The sequence below is a fragment of the Carcharhinus amblyrhynchos genome, chromosome 9, assembly GCF_965287045.1.
Source record: "Carcharhinus amblyrhynchos chromosome 9, sCarAmb.v2.hapA, whole genome shotgun sequence".
Taxonomy (NCBI): Eukaryota; Metazoa; Chordata; class Chondrichthyes; order Carcharhiniformes; family Carcharhinidae; genus Carcharhinus; species Carcharhinus amblyrhynchos.
Genome location: NC_137332.1, coordinates 103,828,490 through 103,847,167, shown reverse-complemented (window position 1 = coordinate 103,847,167; position 18,678 = coordinate 103,828,490). Strand labels below are relative to the sequence as shown.

Sequence of the window (18,678 nt, the reverse complement as noted above, 5' to 3'; positions counted from 1 at the left end):
ATACACAAAGCCTCCCCAACCAGGAATCCCAAAAAACTCCCCAACACACATACCACCTTGATATCCACTCCAAACCCTGGAAACACAACAAAGGCCCCCAACCTAACAGCCCCCTAACACACACCACTTCAACAACTACCTCCCCCCACCCACCTAAACTACTGCGGAACCCACAATACCCTCTTCCTTTAAAGTTCCCAGACAGCATCAACCCCCTTCCCCAATCTTTGTTTCCCCCCAACACATACAAATCCCATCCACCGCCCCACACAAGAAAAAACTAACATGAGTAATGTAAACCAAAGAAAAAGGCCCAGGAGACAAGAAGACAACAAGCCACAATAGAAGGGCGAGGCATCACAAGGGGACCTCGGACACGGGCCATAGGAAAAGAAGCAGAACCTCTCTCTCTCTGTCCGACTCCAAAATCCTAACCTCCCCCAACCCTAACCTTTTGAACCCTAATGTTAAACCTAACCCGAATCCTAACCTCACCAACCTAACACCCCCAATCCTAACCCCTTAATCCTAACCACCCAATCTTAACCCCCATAACCCTAACCCTAACTCTAATGCACCCATCCAGCGAGTGATGGATCTGAATTCCGTGGATATGCAGGGAGAATCCGGGAAACGAAGGATTGGGAAAACTTGGAGGCGGTGTCGAGGTGAAGAGGTGGCCAGGGGGTTGGGGGTGGTGAGAGCAGGATCATCTGTCAGAGCACAGGCTGTCTGGGAGGGTGAGAGAGAGGCAAGAGGAGAAATCTCCACTGGGCAATGCTATGAATTTACCAACACATGAACATAGGGGCAGAAGTAGGCCACTCGGCCCCTCGAGCCTGCTGCACCATTCTGTAAGATCATGGCTGATCTGATTGTAACCTCAACCCCACATTGCTGCCGACCCAGCGATAACCTTTCACCACCTTCGTTAACACCTCACTCTGCCTTAAAAATAGTCAAAGACTCTGCTTCCACTGTCTCTTAAGAGAGCGATTTCCAAACCCAAAGAAAAATGTCTACATCTTTGTCTTAAACGGGTGACTCCTTATCTTTAAGCAGCGAGTAGAGAGGGGCTTGAGGGCTGAGGTATTTCCAGTCCCTCGAGGACCCCTGAGGTCTTCCAGCTCCGAACAGGAAGCTGAGCTTCTTGGTAACGGGTGGGTGAGGGAGTCAGAGATTTCAGATCGCAAGTAGCTTGAGTTAAATAAACAGTGAGTAATCGCCACCTTCACCTCTACTCATCCGTAAAATTGTTCTTATAGTATATAAAGTGGTTCTCAACCTCTCCAGTCAGAAAGCTCTGGGGCGGCGGGGGGAGGTGGGGATGGGCAGGGAGGGGGGTGGTGGTTTGAGAACAGATAGGCTCAGCTGATGTTCCGATTGTCATATTGCCAACAGCATGTTGTTTAACTCAAATTGCTACAGAGCTGAGGTTCCAGCATGTTTGATAGGTGATTGGGGTGGGGGTGAGGGTGAGGTGGGGAGGGTAGCCAGGAGGGAAGGGTATGTGATCCCTCAGTGTTATTTGAACAAGGAGAGGTTTGCCCCATGGAGCAGATAGCGGTTCGCCCCAGTGGAGGGAGAGACGAGAGATTCAGGCTGGAGAGATCCAGTTTGACTTGATTTGATTAGTATTAGCGTTAATACACAGCATGCTATGCAGACAAAGCATACCGTTCTTGGAGTAGGAGAGGAGAGAGTGCAGAATGCAGTGTTACAGTCATAGCTAGGATGTAGAGAAGGATCAATTTAATGCAAGGTAAGTCCATTCAGAGGTCTGATGGCAGCAGGGAAGAAGCTGTTCTTGAGTTGGCTGGTACGTAACCTCAGACTATTGTGTCTTTTCCTGATGGAAGAAGGTGGAAGAGAGAATGTCTAGGGGTGCGTGGGATCCTTGATTATGCTGGCTGCTTTTCCAAGGCTATGGGAAATGTAGATTGAGTCAATGGGTGGGAGGCTGGTTTGCGTGATGGATTGGGCTTCATTCATGACTGTGTATAGTTTCTTGCGGTTCTGGGCAGAGCAGGAGGAATACCAAGGTGTGATACAACTGGAAGGAATGGTTTCTATGGTGTATCCGTAAAAGCTGGTGAGCGATGTGGCTAACATTCCAAATTTCCTTAATCTTCTGAGAAAGTAGAGGCGTTGGTGAGCGTTCTTAACTATAGTGTTGGCATGGGGGGACCAGGTTGGTGATCTGGACAACTGAAAACTTGAAGCTCTCGACCATGTCCACTTTGTCCCCGTTGACGTAGACAGGGACATGTTCTCCTTTACGCTTCCTGAAGTCGATGACAATCTCCCTCGTTTTGTTGACATTGAGGGAGAGATTATTGTTGCTGCACCAGTTCATCAGATTCTCAGTCTCATTCCTGTACTCTGCCTCGTCATTGTTTGAGATCTGACCCACAATGGTGGTGTCAACAGCAAATTTGAAATTGAGTTGGAGGGGAATTTGGCCGCACAGTCTTAGGTGTATAAGGAGTATATTAAGACCCTGAGGACACAGCCTCTGGGGAGCACCAATGTCAAGGGTAATCATGGAGGAGGTGTTATTGCCTATCCTTACTGATTGTGTTCCGTGAGTTAGGAAGTCTAGGGCCAGTCACAGAGGGAGGAGCCAATCCCCAAGCCACGGAGCTTGGAGATGAGTTTTGTAGGAATAATGGTGTTGAAGGCTGAAGTTGAAGATCAATAAATAGGAATCTGACATAGGTGCCTTAGTTGAGTAGTTGTTCCAGGGTTGAGTGTAGGGCCAGGGAGATGGTGTCTGCTGTGGATCTGTTGTGGCGGTAAACAGGTAGTCCAGGAGGCTGAAATTGATTCATGCCATGACTCACCTTTTGAAGCCCTTCATAATGACGGATGTCAGAGCCACCGGCCAATAGTCATTAAGGCACACTGCTTGGTTTTTCTTTGGCACTGGGATGATGGTTCTCCTTGTAGCAGATAGGTAGATAGTAGGTTGTGGGGGGCTTGGTTACCAACTCTCCATACCACCACATTGGTTAGGAGGAGGAGTAGGCCGCCTGCCCCCTGGAGCCTGCTCCATCATTTTGATAAGGTCGCAGCTGATCTGATTTTGTCATCCTCAGCCCCTCATTCCTGCCGACACCCTCTCCCGAATTGGGGAGAAGGGTGGTTATCCCTTCCCTTCCAACACTGGCAGCACCAAAATGGAAGATTAATCTCCAATTTCCTGCTCTGAGCAGGAGAGAAAGACCGGGTGGGAAAATCAGTGGCAGGCTTTTTTTAAATTGTCTTTTCAGTTTCGTTTCTTCATCACTGCAAAATAGTCCCTCAGTGAGCCAGCACAGATTTGCCTCCTTCTGAGCTGCAAATGAACCCATGTAAATGACTGCATTTTTAAAATTCATTCCTTGGATCACTAGCCCATTATCACCCATCCCTAATTGCCCAAGGGCATCGCTGTAGCTCTGGAGTCACGTAGGCCAGACCAGTAAAGATGGCCGATTTTCTTCAGTGAACCAGATGGGTTTTTCCAACAATCAACAATGGTTTCACAGTCATCGTTAGACTTTTAAATCCCAAATTTTTATTGAATGCAAATTTCAAAATCTATCTTGGCTCAATTTGAACCTAGGCTCTCAGAGCCCAGGGCCTCTGGATTACTAGTTCAGCAATAATACCACTATGTTACTGCCTCCCCTGACTCAGCCATGCCAGATAGCTGGGTGAGGTTCTGCTCAGACCTTTGCACTGACTGATGCTGTAACGCTCTCTCTCTTCAGTTCCCTTCACCCCCATCTCGGTGGGTGACCTGTCTCTCTGCATTTCACTGAGGGTCTTCATTACCTGACGTCCAGCACTCGGTGGAGAAAAGAAGGTTCTACAAAGCTTTTTTCGCTAACTTCAATCTTGATTTTGATTTGATTTATTAATGTCACATGCATTAGTATAAACTGAAAAGTATTGTTTCTATGCGCCATACAGACAAATAATACCATTCATAGAGAAGGAAAGGAGAGAGTACAGAATGTAGTGTTACAATCATAGCTAGGGTGTAGAGAAAGGTCAACTTAGTGCGAGGTAGGTCCATTCAAAAGCCTGGTGGCAGCAGGGAAGAAGCTGTTCTTGAATCGGTTGGTATGTGACCTTCAGACTTTTGTATCTTTTTCCCAACAGAAGAAGGGAGTATGCCCAAGGTGCATGTGACTGCAGACCCATGACAACATAGGTCTGGAGTCACATGGAAGCCAGACCAAGGAAGGACGGCAAATTTCCTTCCTTAAAGTTTACTTAATTATTAGTCACAAGTAAGGTTTACATTAACACTATAATGAAATTACTGTGAAACTCCCCAAGTTACAACATTTTGCCACCTGTTCAGGTCAATACACCTAACCAGCACATTTTTCAGACTGTGGGAGGAAACCGGAGCACCCGGAGGAAACCCACACAGGCACAGGAAGAACGTGCAAACTCCACACAGACAGTGACCCAGGCCAGGAATTGAACCGGGATCCTTAGCGTTGTGAGGTAGCAGTGCTAACCACTGTGCTACCGTGCCACCCTATGAAAGGAGGTTTTCCTGATGGAAGAAGGTGGAAGAGAGAATGTCCGAGGTGTGTGGGATCCTTAATTATGGTGGCTGCTTTGCCGAGGCAGCGGGAAGTGTAGACGGAGTCAATGGGTGGGTGGCTAGTTTGAGTGATGGATTGGACTTCATTCATGACCCTTTGTAGTTTCTTGCAGTCTTGGGCAGAGCAGGAGCCATACCAAGTTGTGATACAACCAGAAAGAATGATTTCTATGGTGCATCTGTAAAAGTTGGTGAGAGTCGTAGCAGACATGCCAAATTTCCTCAGCCTCCTGAGAAAGTAGAGGCATTGGTGGGCTTTCTTAACTATAATGGTGCATCTATGCAAAATGATGTCTGATTAGATTTTTTACCCATTTTATTAAATTATTCAGGATGGGCATGTGTTGGAGAGGGGTTACTTGGCGGATGGGCTGTTTGACAGCCAAGTAAAGAATCATTCAATCTAGTTAGGGAGCAGCAGTTTGGCAGGACATCACCCAGAGGGATATGTCTAACTGTGCAGGGGGGATATTGGGGAAATGGTCATGTCACCAGCTTAGTCATCCAGCCTAATCTTCTGAGGGACCCGGGTTCAAATCCCACCCAGCATCTGGTGGAATTTAAATTCAATTAGTAAAATCTAGAATGTAATATATTACAAGGGGGAATTACAAAAGTAAAGAGGTTAAGCTTCAGTTGTACAGGTTGCTAGTGAGACCACCTCTGGAGTGTGTGGCATGGTGGCACAGTGGTTAGCACTGCTGCCTCACAGTGCTAGGGACCTGGGTTCGATTCCTGGCTTGGGTCACTGTCTGTGTGGAGTCTGCACGTTCTTCCTGTGTCTGCGTGGGTTTCCTCCAGGTGCTCCAGTTTCCTCCCGCGGTCTAAAACATGTGCTGGTTAAGTGCACTGACCATGTTAAATTGTCCCTCAGTGTACCTGATGGGTGCTGGAGTGTGGCAATGAGGAGATTTTCACAGTATTAATGTAAGCGTACTTTGTGACACTAATGAAAATAAACCTTAAAGTTAAAATGAGCATTGTGACTTAGTGCCTTTCCCGCATTACAACCCAAATTTTGGGTTTAAGCAGTTGATCAATTAAAATAAATTGAACAATCTGAGGAATAAATTAGAGGGGCCAGTCCCTTAAAGGGGAACCACCCAAAAGAGAAACAGAGCACAAATGAAACTTAAAACATAGAGCTGATTAAGAGGGTTGACAAGGCACTCCAGCCACCACGGTGCCTATCAGGCACGGAAGGCCTCAGCAGCCGGTCACCGTGTGCACTTTCCCCCGTGTGAACCCCGCACATTGCTTCCATCCAGAAAATCATCTAACGCCCTCTCGAATGCCTCGATTGAACCTGCCTCCATCACACTTCTGGGCAGTGCATTCCAGACCCCAACCACTCACTGTGTAATGAAGTGTTTCTCTCAGGAGTTACGGATTGTTCAATATGGCAGCCAGATATACTGGTGGGACATGTGGAATCGACTCCACCTAGCCTTGGAACACAGCGCTGATCTCCTGGATGTAGTTACTGAGGCCGCCCCCGGAAGGCATGGCGTGGTTTCTCTCCACGGCCCATTCCCGGTGGTGAGTCCCAGAGACAGGAGAATTCTGCCCTCCATTTTTGAACTGGTGTCAACTTCACAGATAGTCTGTTTCCTCTCAGGACCTATAGGTCCAATAAAAGCCATTCTGCCCACCTGAGACATGCTAGCTCCCCCTCCCTTGGCGCCATCCCAAAGCGCTTTTTACTTTCAAAATGTGGCGAGGACAATGTGCACAGACAGTAACCCAAATGGGTAATTGAACCTGGGTACCTGGCACTGTGAGGCAACAGTACTAAGTGCCGTGCCGCCCATTTAGAGAGATAGGGCAGACACGATGGGCCGAATGGGCTTCCTTATGCTCCGTAACAATTTCGTGTTGAAACATGGGCGGCAAGTGGGAAGTCTATCCTCACCACCATCCCTACCCCATCCCCCCACAACATTGCCTCCAGACGGTTGGTTCAGCTCCCTGGAGGGCTGATTTGAGATTTAAAGAGGGCAAGTGCCTAAGCAAGTCCAGGGCAGTGGGGAAGGGGGGTAAAATTGGTTAATTCCCATAGTGCCGGGGCCAGAGAGAAGGGACTTAGGAGAGCGGGGTTAGGGTGTGACGGTGAATGACGGGGTGGTTGGCTCCCTGCCGTGTCTGTGTTGTACTCTGGGTGGCAAGTCGAGATGTGTTTGCCACATGTCAGGCTCCCGGCGCCCTTTAAATCCTGCAATCTCCAGTGAGACTGCTCGCTTCTGCATGCCTGGAGCTGGATTAATGTAAGCAGTTGGGAGATGGGTTGCTAAGGCGACCGCTTGGCGCCTGCTATCTGGCTCACCCATCTCTCCCTCTCTCTCTCTCTCCATCTGGAGATCACAGAGGCCGTTCGATCTCTCGCCTGGAGACAAGTATTGTTTCTCTCCCTTCCTCCCCCGATAGCTGTTCTGTATATTAAAAAGTGCCAGACAAACAAGTGTGTGGAGTCAACACAAGCCAGGGCTTGTTTCTTTACATGTTGCTCAGGGGCTAACTATAAAGGACTCAGCTCCCAGCCCAGACTAACGGTGTCAGGTTGCCATCCAATCAACATGAATTTTGGGGCAACCGTGCTTATATGAAAGTGGGGTGCTTCCCTGATAAGCTTTGTCAAGATAATCCCTGACCGCTAGACACAGAATGAGGCCATTCACCAGTCTATGCTGGCATTGACACTCTTCTCCAGCCGCCCACCCTTCTTCTCTTGCTTCCCCCGAAATGCATCTATTCATAGAAACATAGAAACTAGAAGGAGGAGTAGGCCATTCGGCCCTTCGAGCCTGCTCCACCATCTTGACCATAGCTAATAATCGAATTCAATATCCTGATTCCCCCCCTTTCCCCCCATATCCCTTGATCCCATTATCCCAAGAACTATATCTAACTTCTTGAAATCAGACAACGTTTTGGCCTCAACCACTTTCTGTGGTAGTGAAATCCACACATTCACCACCCTCTGGGTGAAGAAATTTCCCCTCACTTCAGTTCTAAAAGGTTTATCCCTTACCCTCAAATCATGACTCCCAGTTCTGAACTGCCCCTACCATCGGGAACATTCTTTCTGAATCTACCCTGTCTAACCTTGTTAGAATTTTATAAGTTTCTATGAGATCCCCTCTCACTCTTCCAAACTCCATGAATATAATTCTGGCTTAGTCTCCCCTCAAATGACAGACCTGCCAATCCATTCTATTGGCTTTGACCACTCTCTGTGGCAGTGAGTTTTGCTTCACACAGCCTCAGCTGGCACGGTGGCAAGCACTGCTACCTCACAATGTGAGGGATACAGGTTCGATTCCCAGCTTGGGTGACTGTGTGGAGTTTGTACATTCACCCTGTGTCTGTGTGGGTTTGCTCTGGTTTCCTCCCACAGTCCGAAATATATGCTGGTTAGGCCGTGCTAAGTTCTCCCTCAGTGTACCCAAACAGGCACCAGAGTGAGGTGACTAGGGGATTTTCACAGTAACTTCACTGTAGTCTTAATGTAAGTCTACTTACTAATAAATAAACTTTAAAACATTCACAGTATATCTTGCTTTAAATTCAGTGGTGTGGAAGTTTTTAGAAGTTCAGATAGTTTGAGACAAAAAAATTAATAAAATACCACTCGGGAAAAACGTAGGTTAATTCAGGAAAGACAATAAGGATGTAAGGGTACGGCTGGTTTAACTAACTTGCTTGTTGCCAGAAGTAGGAGCAGGAGTAGGCCATTCAGCCCATCGAGTCTGTTCCATAATTCAATAAGATCATGACTGATCTGATGCGAAAATCCTCAACTCTACTTTCCTGCCTTATCCCCATAGCCCCTGGTTCCCTTACTGATTTAAAATCTGTCTCAGCCTTGAACATACTTAATGACCCAGTCTCTACAGCCCTCTGTTGTAAAGAATTCCACACACTCACTACCCTCTGAGTGAAGAAATTCCTCCTCATCTCTGAATTAAATGGATGATCCCTTACTCTGAGATGATATCCTCTGGTCCTAGACTCTCCCACACAGAGAAACAAGCTGTCAGCATCAACCCTGTAAAACCTCCTGAGAATCCGATGTGTCTCAATAAGGCTGTCTCATTCTTCTAAACTCCAGTGAATACAGGGCCAACCTACTCAACCTCTCCTCATCAGAAAATCCCTCCATACCCAGGATCAAGCTAGTGAACCTTCTCTGGACTACCTCCAGTGTCAGTATAATCTTTCCTCAGAATATCTTTCCTTAGACAAGGGACTGAGGTTTCCAGGGATGAGGAATTTCAGCGACATGGATATATTGGAGAAGTTGAGGCTGTTCTGGTTAAGAAAATTCAAATTCATGAAGGTACATGACAGAATAGATAAGGAGAAACTGTTCCCACTGATGGGGAGGTAGTGGCGAGGTGGCATTGTTGCTGGACTAGTAACAAAGAGACCCAGGGTAAAGCCCCAAGGGATCCGGTTTCAAATCCCAGCATGGCAGACATAAATCTGGAATTAAAATTTTATTGATGTCCATGAAAACATTGTCGTAAAAAGCAATCTCAGTTCACTAATGTCTCTTTAGGGAAGGAAATCTGCCATCCTTAGCCATCTGGCCTACATGTGACTTTAGACCCACAGCAATGTGGTTGACTCTTAAATGATGCCCCTTGAGAAATACCTAGCAAACCACTCAGTTCAAGGGCAATTAAGGATGGGAATAAGTACCTGAACAAATAATTAAAAAAAGGAATTGATTGAAAGATGAAAAGTTTTTTGAAGTTTATTAATTATTGTCACAAGTCGGCTTACATTAACACTGCAATGAAGCCACTGTGAAAATCCTCTAGTCACCACACTCTGGCACTCTGTTCAAATAGTCTGAGGGAGAATTTATCTTGGCCAATGCACTGAACCAGCACGTCTTTTGGACTGTGGGAGGAAACTGGAACACCTGGAGGAAACCAGAACACCTGGAGGAAACCAATGCTGACACAGAGAGAATGGGCAAACTCCGCACAGACAGTGACCCAAGTCGGGAATGGAACTGAGAGAACGCAGATTTAAGGCCAGCAGAAAAAGTGGTTAGGATCTGGAACACGTTACTCGAGAATGTGGCAGAATCATACAAGGCGTTCTAAAGGAAATTGGGTCATTATCAGAAAACGTTCAGGGCGACAGGCTAACAGTTGGGAGTGGTACGAGTCGAATTTCTCCCTCAGAGGGTCAGCACAGGCACAACAGGCCTTCTTATAACACGGTGACCAGAACTGCACCCAGTCCGCTGTGTGATCTGACCGCGATACAGCTCGAGCACAACTTCCCTGCTTTTCACTTCTCTCCTTCTAGAAATAAAACCTTGTGCTGGTACGGCCTTGCTGACTGACTCCAGTGAAAAGATACACGGCTCATTCTGCACACGAGGGTGCCTGAAAAGGTGTTTGGAAGCAGGTGAAGTGGGATGGAAAAAGTAGATAGGTATTTGATGGCTGGCGCACACAGCAGGCCGAATGGCCTCCTTCTGTGCCGCAGTGGCATCTTTCCCAAACTGCATTCCACGGTGGGTTGTTGGACTGCACGCTGTGTTGTTCAGTGACCTCGAAGGTAGTGAGGTCCAAAGAGCAAAGTTAGATTGATTGGCCATGCTAAATTGACCCCAGTGTCAGGGAGATTAGCAGGGCAAATGTGTCAGAGTTATGGGAATAGGGCCTGGGTAGGATTGTGGTCATCACATACCCGATTGGCCAAACGGCCTCCTTCTGCACAGTAGAGATTCAGTGACAGAGATCTTCTGTGCTGGAAAACTGAGAGGCCGGGCATCAGCTCCATGTTAACCTATTTACTCCAGAGGCCTAAGCTAAGGCTGCAGCGATGCAGTACGAATCCCATCAGAGTAGCTTGGGGGAATTCATAGAATCCTGACAGTGCAGCAGGAGACCATTCTGCCCATCAAGTCTGCACTGACTTTCTGATAGCATATCTTACTTAGGCCCTATATCTGCAACCCCACATACTTAGCCTGCTAATTTCCCTAACCTACACATCTTGTAACAATAAGGGGCAATTTAGCACGGCCAATCTACTTAACCTGCACGTCTATGGAGTATGGGAGGAAACCGGCAAACCCAGAGGAAACCTACACAGACATGGGGGAGAACGTGCAAACTCTGCACTGACAGTGACCTGAAGCTGGAATCAAACCCAGGTTCTTGACGCTGTGAGTCAGCAGTGCTAACCACCGTGCCATCCCAAATTCAATGCATCAATAAATCAAAATAAAAGGCTAATCCCATCAATACTGATTCCCTCTCACTCACCATCAAGAGATGAACTGAACCAGCTACATTAATGCTGTGGCTAGGAGAGTAGATCTGATTATAGGAATCCTGCGGTGAGCAACTCACCTCCTGTCTCCCCAAAGCCTGTCGACCATCCACAAGGCACAAATCAACAGTGAGAATGGAATACTCTCCACTTGCCTGGATGGCCTGTCCCCACCAGCACTGTACCCCAGTGTTATACAGTGACTGACCTGCCCCCACCAGCACTGTACCCCAGTGTTATACAGTGACTGACCTGTCCCCACCAGCACTGTACCCCAGTGTTATACAGTGACTGACCTGTCCCCACCAGCACTGTACCCCAGTGTTATACAGTGACTGACCTGTCCCCACCAGCACTGTACCCCAGTGTTATACAGTGACTGACCCATCCCCACCAGCACTGTACCCCAGTGTTATACAGTGACTGACCTGTCCCCACCAGCACTGTACCCCAGTGTTATACAGTGACAGACCTATACCCACCAGCACTGTACCCCAGTGTTATACAGTGACAGACCTGTATCCACCAGCACTGTACCCCAGTGTTATACAGTGACAGACCCATCCCCACCAGCACTGTCCCCCAGTGTTATACAGTGACAGACCTGCCCCCACCAGCACTGTACCCCAGTTATACAGTGACAGACCTGTCCCCACCAGCACTGTACCCCAGTGTTATACAGTGACTGACCTGTCCCCACCAGCACTGTACCCCAGTGTTATACAGTGACTGACCTGTCCCCACCAGCACTGTACCCCAGTGTTACACAGTGACAGACCTATACCCACCAGCACTGTACCCCAGTGTTATACAGTGACAGACCCTTACCCACCAGCACTGTACCCCAGTGTTATACAGTGGCAGACCAATCCCCACCAGCACTGTACCCCAGTGTTACACAGTGACAGACCTGTCCCCACCAGCACTGTACCCCAGTGTTATACGGTGACAGACCCATCCCCACCAGCACTGTACCCCAGTGTTACACAGTGACAGACCCATCCCCACCAGCACTGTACCCCAGTGTTATACAGTGACAGACCCCTACCCACCAGCACTGTCCCCCAGTGTTATACGGTGACAGACCCATCCCCACCAGCACTGTACCCCAGTGTTATACGGTGACAAACCCATCCCCACCAGCACTGTACCCCAGTGTTATACAGTGACAGACCCATCCCCACCAGCACTGTACCCCAGTGTTATACGGTGACAGACCCATCCCCACCAGCACTGTACCCCAGTGTTATACAGTGACAGACCCTTATCCACCAGCACTGTACCCCAGTGTTATACAGTGACAGACCCATCCCCACCAGCACTGTACCCCAGTGTTATACAGTGACAGACCCCTACCCACCAGCACTGTACCCCAGTGTTATACAGTGACTGACCCATCCCCACCAGCACTGTACCCCAGTGTAATACAGCGACAGACCCCTACCCACCAGCACTGTACCTTAGCGTTAAACAGTGACAGACATATATCCACTGGTATTTCACCACAGAAATGCTCATGCACTCTCAAAGACCCAGTCCTTGTTTGAAAGGACACACTGTATTTGCAATTTATTACTGTTTAACTAAACAAATCATGTACATTTCATTGATCAATGTCACAGTGCTATTGGAGGCCAGCTCTCCTGTCCCCAGAGTTGCTGGACTGGTTGGGTGCAGTAACACTGAGTACATTGGAGCAGGGTTCACCAACACTCTCCCCTACTGGAACCCAGCCCACTGCACCCACACAATCTAACAGCTGGGAGAAGTAGGCAAACAGACAGTCTCCACGGCAGCGTCAGCTCCTGCATCAAACCCAGAGTCACTACACGCCTGCCTCTCGGTTGTTAGATCTTTGGTCTCCAGTTGCAAGTCAGCTATATTTGAGTCAAATAGCAGTGTCGGCAGGTGTGGGAATCCTAACGCCATGTGGTTAAGATTTGGCAATAGTTTGTGATAATTGTTTACGCACCCAGCTACCAGGCCACATCCTCCATTCCCCACTCGAGGCTGCGTTCATCAGATGTCACACTCCGCTCCCGACTGGTAGCCAACGTTCCCGTCCTCTTCCACCCCCGTGGTTTCTGAGGGCAAACCTGCATTTACATATCGCCTTTCACAGCCACCGGATGCCCCAATGTGCCTGACAGCCAATGAAGAAATGTGCTTTTTTTTCCCCCAGAAGTTGTACTCACTGTTGGAATGTAAGAAACGCAGCGGGCGAGTCTTGCACAGCAAGATCCCAAACAAAATAAAGAGCCCCCTCCCCCAGAAATAGGATAACAGCCAGACAACTGATTTTCTCTTCATGTGGGTAGACAGTTAAACTTTGGTCCCGGGAGTTCGGGAGACAATTTTCCTTAGTTCCTTAATCATAGAATCCCTACAGTGCAGAAGGAAGCCATTCAGCCTGCCCTGACCACAATCCCATCCAGGCGCCATTCCCATAACCCCACACATTTACCCTGCTAATCCCCCTGACACTAAGGTTAATTTGGCATGGCCAATCAACCTAACATGCACATCTTTGCAGTGTGAGGGGAAACTGGAGCACCCGGAGAAAATCCACACAAACATGGGAGAACGAGCAAACTCTATACAGACAGTGATCTGAGGTCAGAATCAAATCCAGATACCTGGCGTTTTGAGGCACAGTAAGAGGTCTCACAACACGAGGTTGAAGTCCAACAGGAAACCAATTGGACTTTAACCTGGTGTTGTGAGACTTCTTACTGTGCTTACCCCAGTCCAACACCGGCACCTCCACATCATGGCTGTGAGGCAGCAGAGTCTTCTTCCAAGCCGTGCCAGCCATAGTGAGAGCTTTTTGATGCCCCCACCTCAGAGGACAGGTGAAGGGAATCCTTTGTTTTAATGTCACACCCAAAATGGCTCACCTCCAACACATCGGGGGAGGGGAGGGGGGGCCCTCAGTACAGCGCACAGAGAGCAGTGGCCTCAGAATTCGGATGCAAACCTCCTACTGTCCAATTCGGAGAGTAGGCGGGTCTTCCCACACAGTCACGGCTCACAGTTCCTGACAGGGGCTGCTCTCTTGTCGACTAGACCGTTTACCCCCGCCCATCCCCTCCCCCCCACACACATAGCACCCCACACCCCCAGTCCGCCACCCCGTCCCTCACACAGGCAGGGTTTTGCTGACTGTACGCTTGCAGACCGAGGTGAAGAGACCACCGATGAAGCGGAGGCCAGTTGCGCCACCGGGGACCGAGCTGACCAGATAGCAGGCCAGGGTGAGCAGCTGGAAGGTGGCAGCCACCGTGGTCAGGGCCGTGCTCTGCAGTGACAGGGCGCTGTACAAAGTGGCAAAGAGGGAGCCCAGGTAGGCGGCAGTGAAGGGCAACTGGTCGCGGGAGAGGAGCTGTCGGAATTGGTTGTAGGGCCCACGCAGCAGGGCCAGGCCGGTTAGTACAAACAGGCTGCCCAGGGTGAAGAGCAGGGCAAACTTGCGAGCTTTCAGCAGCATGAAGGGTGCATAGAGGGCCGACAGGCTGAAACACAGCAGCCCCATGATCAGGCACAGGCCGAATGCTGTCAGCCGCTGGCGGCGGGACAGAACTGATAAGCAAGGGTCTGGATCTGTCGACCAGAACCCCCCCGACGGGGAGCCGGAGCCCTGGCTTGACGCTGTCTTGTGTCCAGAGAAGGGATTCATCCGGCTCACCCACTCCGACACGGCCCGCACGGGGGCTGGGGAGTCCGTTTCTGGGCTGAGGAGAGGCTCGCTATCATCTCCATCACTCTTCTGCCCACCTCGTGACTGCGTCAGGTACTCCTGCAGCTGGCGGTTCAGATCAGTCATGTCCAGACCCTGTCCGCGCCAAAGCCAGAGAGGACTTTCCTTCAGACACTACGTAACTTCCCAACAAGGAGGGCGAGACGACACACACCTGGCCCTCTTAAAGCACCAATGGACAGCTGAGGAATTAAAATGTTGGAAACAGTCAGGGCAACGGGCAATCGGTGGAGTTGGCACAAAGTCAATGGCGTAAGGGTTAGTGCAGCTGCTGCTCTAAGAGCTTCAATAGGGAGTATCTCAGGGACTATTCCTTTGAAAGGCTCAATGTATACTTTTTGGTTAGACGTAGATCCAAGCAGATTGTCGCTTTAAGGGTCTCTCCTCCTGGACTGCTACTTGAAAAGTCTCTCCTGGCTTGTTGCTTGAAGGAGCTCTCCTCCTGGACTGTCGCTTTAAGTGTTGTTCTTTCTGGACTGTAACTTTAAGAGTCTCCACTCTGGGACTGTCACTTTAAAACTCTCCCTATCGGGTCCGCCTTACAGGTGGTACCGGCGCCGCACTCGAAGACTCGCTCAGACCCGGCAGATCTGCTTCCTTCCCTCCTCCTCCTCCTCCTCACTCCCGCTATCCCACTCTCTCTCTCTCGGAATTCGGATATTTATTTATATTTTCCTCTGTTTGCTTTTTCCGCCGCCGCGGCTGCTCAAAATGGCCGCCCAGCTTCGCTCAGTCGATCGCCGTCACCCGGATGGCGGATGAATGCCAGGGAGGATGAATCGATGGCGGATGGCTGGCTGGTCAAGTGGGCGGGGTCAGGAGACGGATCGCCAGGGCAGCCGTCAATCAGCGGCCGGGTCCCGCCCCTCGACCGTGCTCCCATCAGCGAGACAGCCGAGCGAGAGAATCTGTCAATCAGCGGCCTGGCCCCGCCTCAGCTCGCCAGCAGCGGAGCCAGGGCAACTATCAATCAGGAACCTGGCCACGCCCGCCCCGTCCACCACTCACAGCGGAGCCAGGGCAACCGTCAATCAGCAGCCGGACCCCGCCCCCCCGCAGTCACAGCAGCGCCAGTGTAACTGTCAATCAGCAACATCCGCCCCGCCCCTGGTCCCTAGCTCCGCCCCCACAATCACAGCGGCGCCAGGGTAACTGTCAATCAGCATCTTCCGCCCCGCCCATTGTCCCGCCCCTGCCCCACCCCCTCAGTCACAACCGAGCCAGTCCCGGGGTATCCAGGAGAGGGTAAGACTTACATTTATATAGCACCTTTCAGCACCCCTGGATATCACAAAATACTTTACAGCCCTTATGAATAGTTAAATTACTGTGGATGCTGAAAATCTGAAATAAAAGCAGTAACCTGCTGAGTTTATCCAGCATTTTCTGCTTTTTATATTTTGTGTACATGTGCATTTGATGGAGATGTTCAAAATCAAGGTGGGGGGTGCTGGACAGAGGAGTTAGGAAGGTACTGTCCCCATTCGTAAAAGGATCGAGAACGAGAGGACATAGATTTAAAGTAATTCGCAAAAGGAGCAAATGTGATGTGAGGAAAAACTTTTTGACAGCGAGTTGAAAGGAGAGGCTGGATCGACTGGGAACGTAGAAGGCTGAGGGGTGATCTTATAGAGGTCTATAAAATAATGAGGGACAAAGATCAGCTAGATAGACAACATCTTTTCCCAAAGGTAGGGGAGTCTAAAACTGGAGTGCATTAGTTTAAGGTGAGAGGGGAGAGATACAAAAGGGTCCAGAGGGGCAACTTTTTCACACAGAGGGTGGTGAGTGTCTGGAACAAGCTGCCAGAGGGAGTCATAGAGGCAGGTACAATTTTGTCTTTTAAAGAGCGTCTAGACTGTTACGTGGGTAAGATGGGTATAGTGGGATGTGGGCCAAACGCAGGCATTTGGGACTAGCTTAACCGATTAAAAAAGGGCAGCATGGACAAGTTGGGCCAAAGGGCCAGTTTCCACACTGTAAACCTTTATGACTCTATGAGTGATTAAGGTCTGGAATGCGCTGCCTTGGAAGTGCCTTGGAGGTAGGTTCATTCGAGGCATTCAAGAGGGCACTAGATGTTACTATTCCAATAACCAATGTGCAGGGGTCAAGGGGGAAAGGGGGTGAATAGCACCAAGTCCTGCTGCTTGTTGGGAGAGCTGGTATAGACATGATGGACCAAATGGCCTCCTTCTGCACCGTAACAATTCTGTGATTCTGATTCTTATATATCTTTGTTTAATCTATTAAGAAACACCCAAAGCCTCCGAATCACATTTGTGTTGTGGAAGGCTCTCACAGACAGTAATGTGGTCATGGATCCAAAGCTCTGGGTTATAACTGTGGAGAAGGAGCAGCATTCGGATCATTGGTAACAATCAGACAATCTCTCTGTAATGTTTGTCTTGAAGGATACATATCGACCAGGACACCAGGGGTCACTCCCCTGATCATCTCTAAAGTACCACATTGCCATGGGTTCTTCTGCACCCAAGCAGCTAACCGGGGCCTGGGTTTAACATCTCATTTGACGTTACACAGGAGTACCAGCCTTGATTCTTCCACACTCCAGTGGGTTATGCACCCACAACACCGTGACTGGCATTTAGCAGAATCCTGGGCCACTTGGCACATGAAGATAGATTTGGTGACATCCCTGCCTGGGTAGTTTCCTGGAATATAACGCCTGTCAATACAATATAACGCCGGCATCTCCATATCATTACTAACCTGTTGTCAGAGGCTAGATCCTGAGGAGGTGGGGGGGTGGGATGCCACACATCCCCATCAAATCTGGCTGTCACCACTTTTACCACCCCTTTGCTGTTGTTAGGTGTGTAGAAGTATTTACAGATTAACCTTAAGTAAATTTGCCGATACCCGTTCTCTACTTTGATTGTTTTACGCTCATCTCATTCCTTTTGCTCATTGATTTTCCACAACTATTGGAATGTTCTAGTCTTCTGCCATGCCAGGGATATTAAATTGAGTCGAAGGTGCTATATAAATGCAGATTGTTGTTGTTGTGGTGAATCCATTTGACCATCTAACACTAGCGAGACCTCAGCTGGAATATTTTGTACAGTTCTGGGTGCTGCACTATTGGCAGGATGTGAATACATTGGAGAGAGGGCAGAAGAGGTTTACAAGAACGGTTCCAGGGATGAGAAACTTCAATTGTGAGGATAGATTGGAGAGGTCCGGACTGTTCTCCTTGGAGAGAAGAAGGCTGAGAGGAGATTTGATAGAGGTGTTCAAAATCATGAGGGGGCCGAACAGAGGAATCGGGAGAAACTGTTCCAGCTCGTAAAAGGATCGAGAACAAGAGGACATAGATTTAGAGTGATTTGCAAAAGAAGCGAATGTGATGTGAGGAAAAACTGTTCCACACAGTGAGTGGTTGGGGTCTGGAATGCGCTGCCTGGAAGTGTGGTGGAGGTGGGTTCAATCGAGAGGGAATTAGATGATTATTCGAATATAAACAATGTGCAGGGGTCATGGGGGAAAAGGCAGGGGAATGGCACCAATTTATGATGCTCATCGGGAGAGCCAGTACAGACATGATGGGCTGAATAGCCTCCTGCACCATAACAATGTTGAGACTCTGATTTTCAGCCATATTAATCAAACTGCACCAGGTTACCTCTTTCTTTAACATATCACTTTTTGAGTGAGTGAGTGAGCAGGTGTGAATGTACACTTTAGTGAGAGAATGTGTATGCGAGTGTGTGTGTGTATGTACGGCACTGGATATCTATATTGATATGTATAGCTTGTCCAGTATGGTGTGTGTATGTTCATCAGTGCATGAAACTGTGTGTATTTGTACGTTTATATATGACACTGTGTATCATAGAATTATACAGTGCAGAAGAGGACCTTAGGCCCATCAAATTTGCACTCACACATTCAAAACACCTGAACTCCCACCTAATCCCATCTGCTAGCACTTGGCCCGTGGCCCTGAATGTTATGATGTGCCAAGCACTCATCCAAGTACTTTTTAAAGGATGTG

The 18,678-nt window shown here is 48.9% G+C and overlaps 2 protein-coding genes across 2 annotated transcripts in view; one reads left to right on the top strand and one right to left on the bottom strand.

The window, feature by feature from the left end:
• Positions 1–18,678, top strand: part of LOC145348236 (gamma-aminobutyric acid type B receptor subunit 1-like) — a 226,536-nt gene that overhangs the window by 49,827 nt on the left and 158,031 nt on the right. The window lies entirely within an intron of this gene.
• On the bottom strand, positions 14,043–15,397 carry sft2d3 (SFT2 domain containing 3). The gene has a single exon (XM_080196706.1). It carries the CDS (start codon positions 14,724–14,726, stop codon positions 14,043–14,045), a length of 684 nt encoding a protein of 227 aa, XP_080052832.1. The 5' UTR covers positions 14,727–15,397.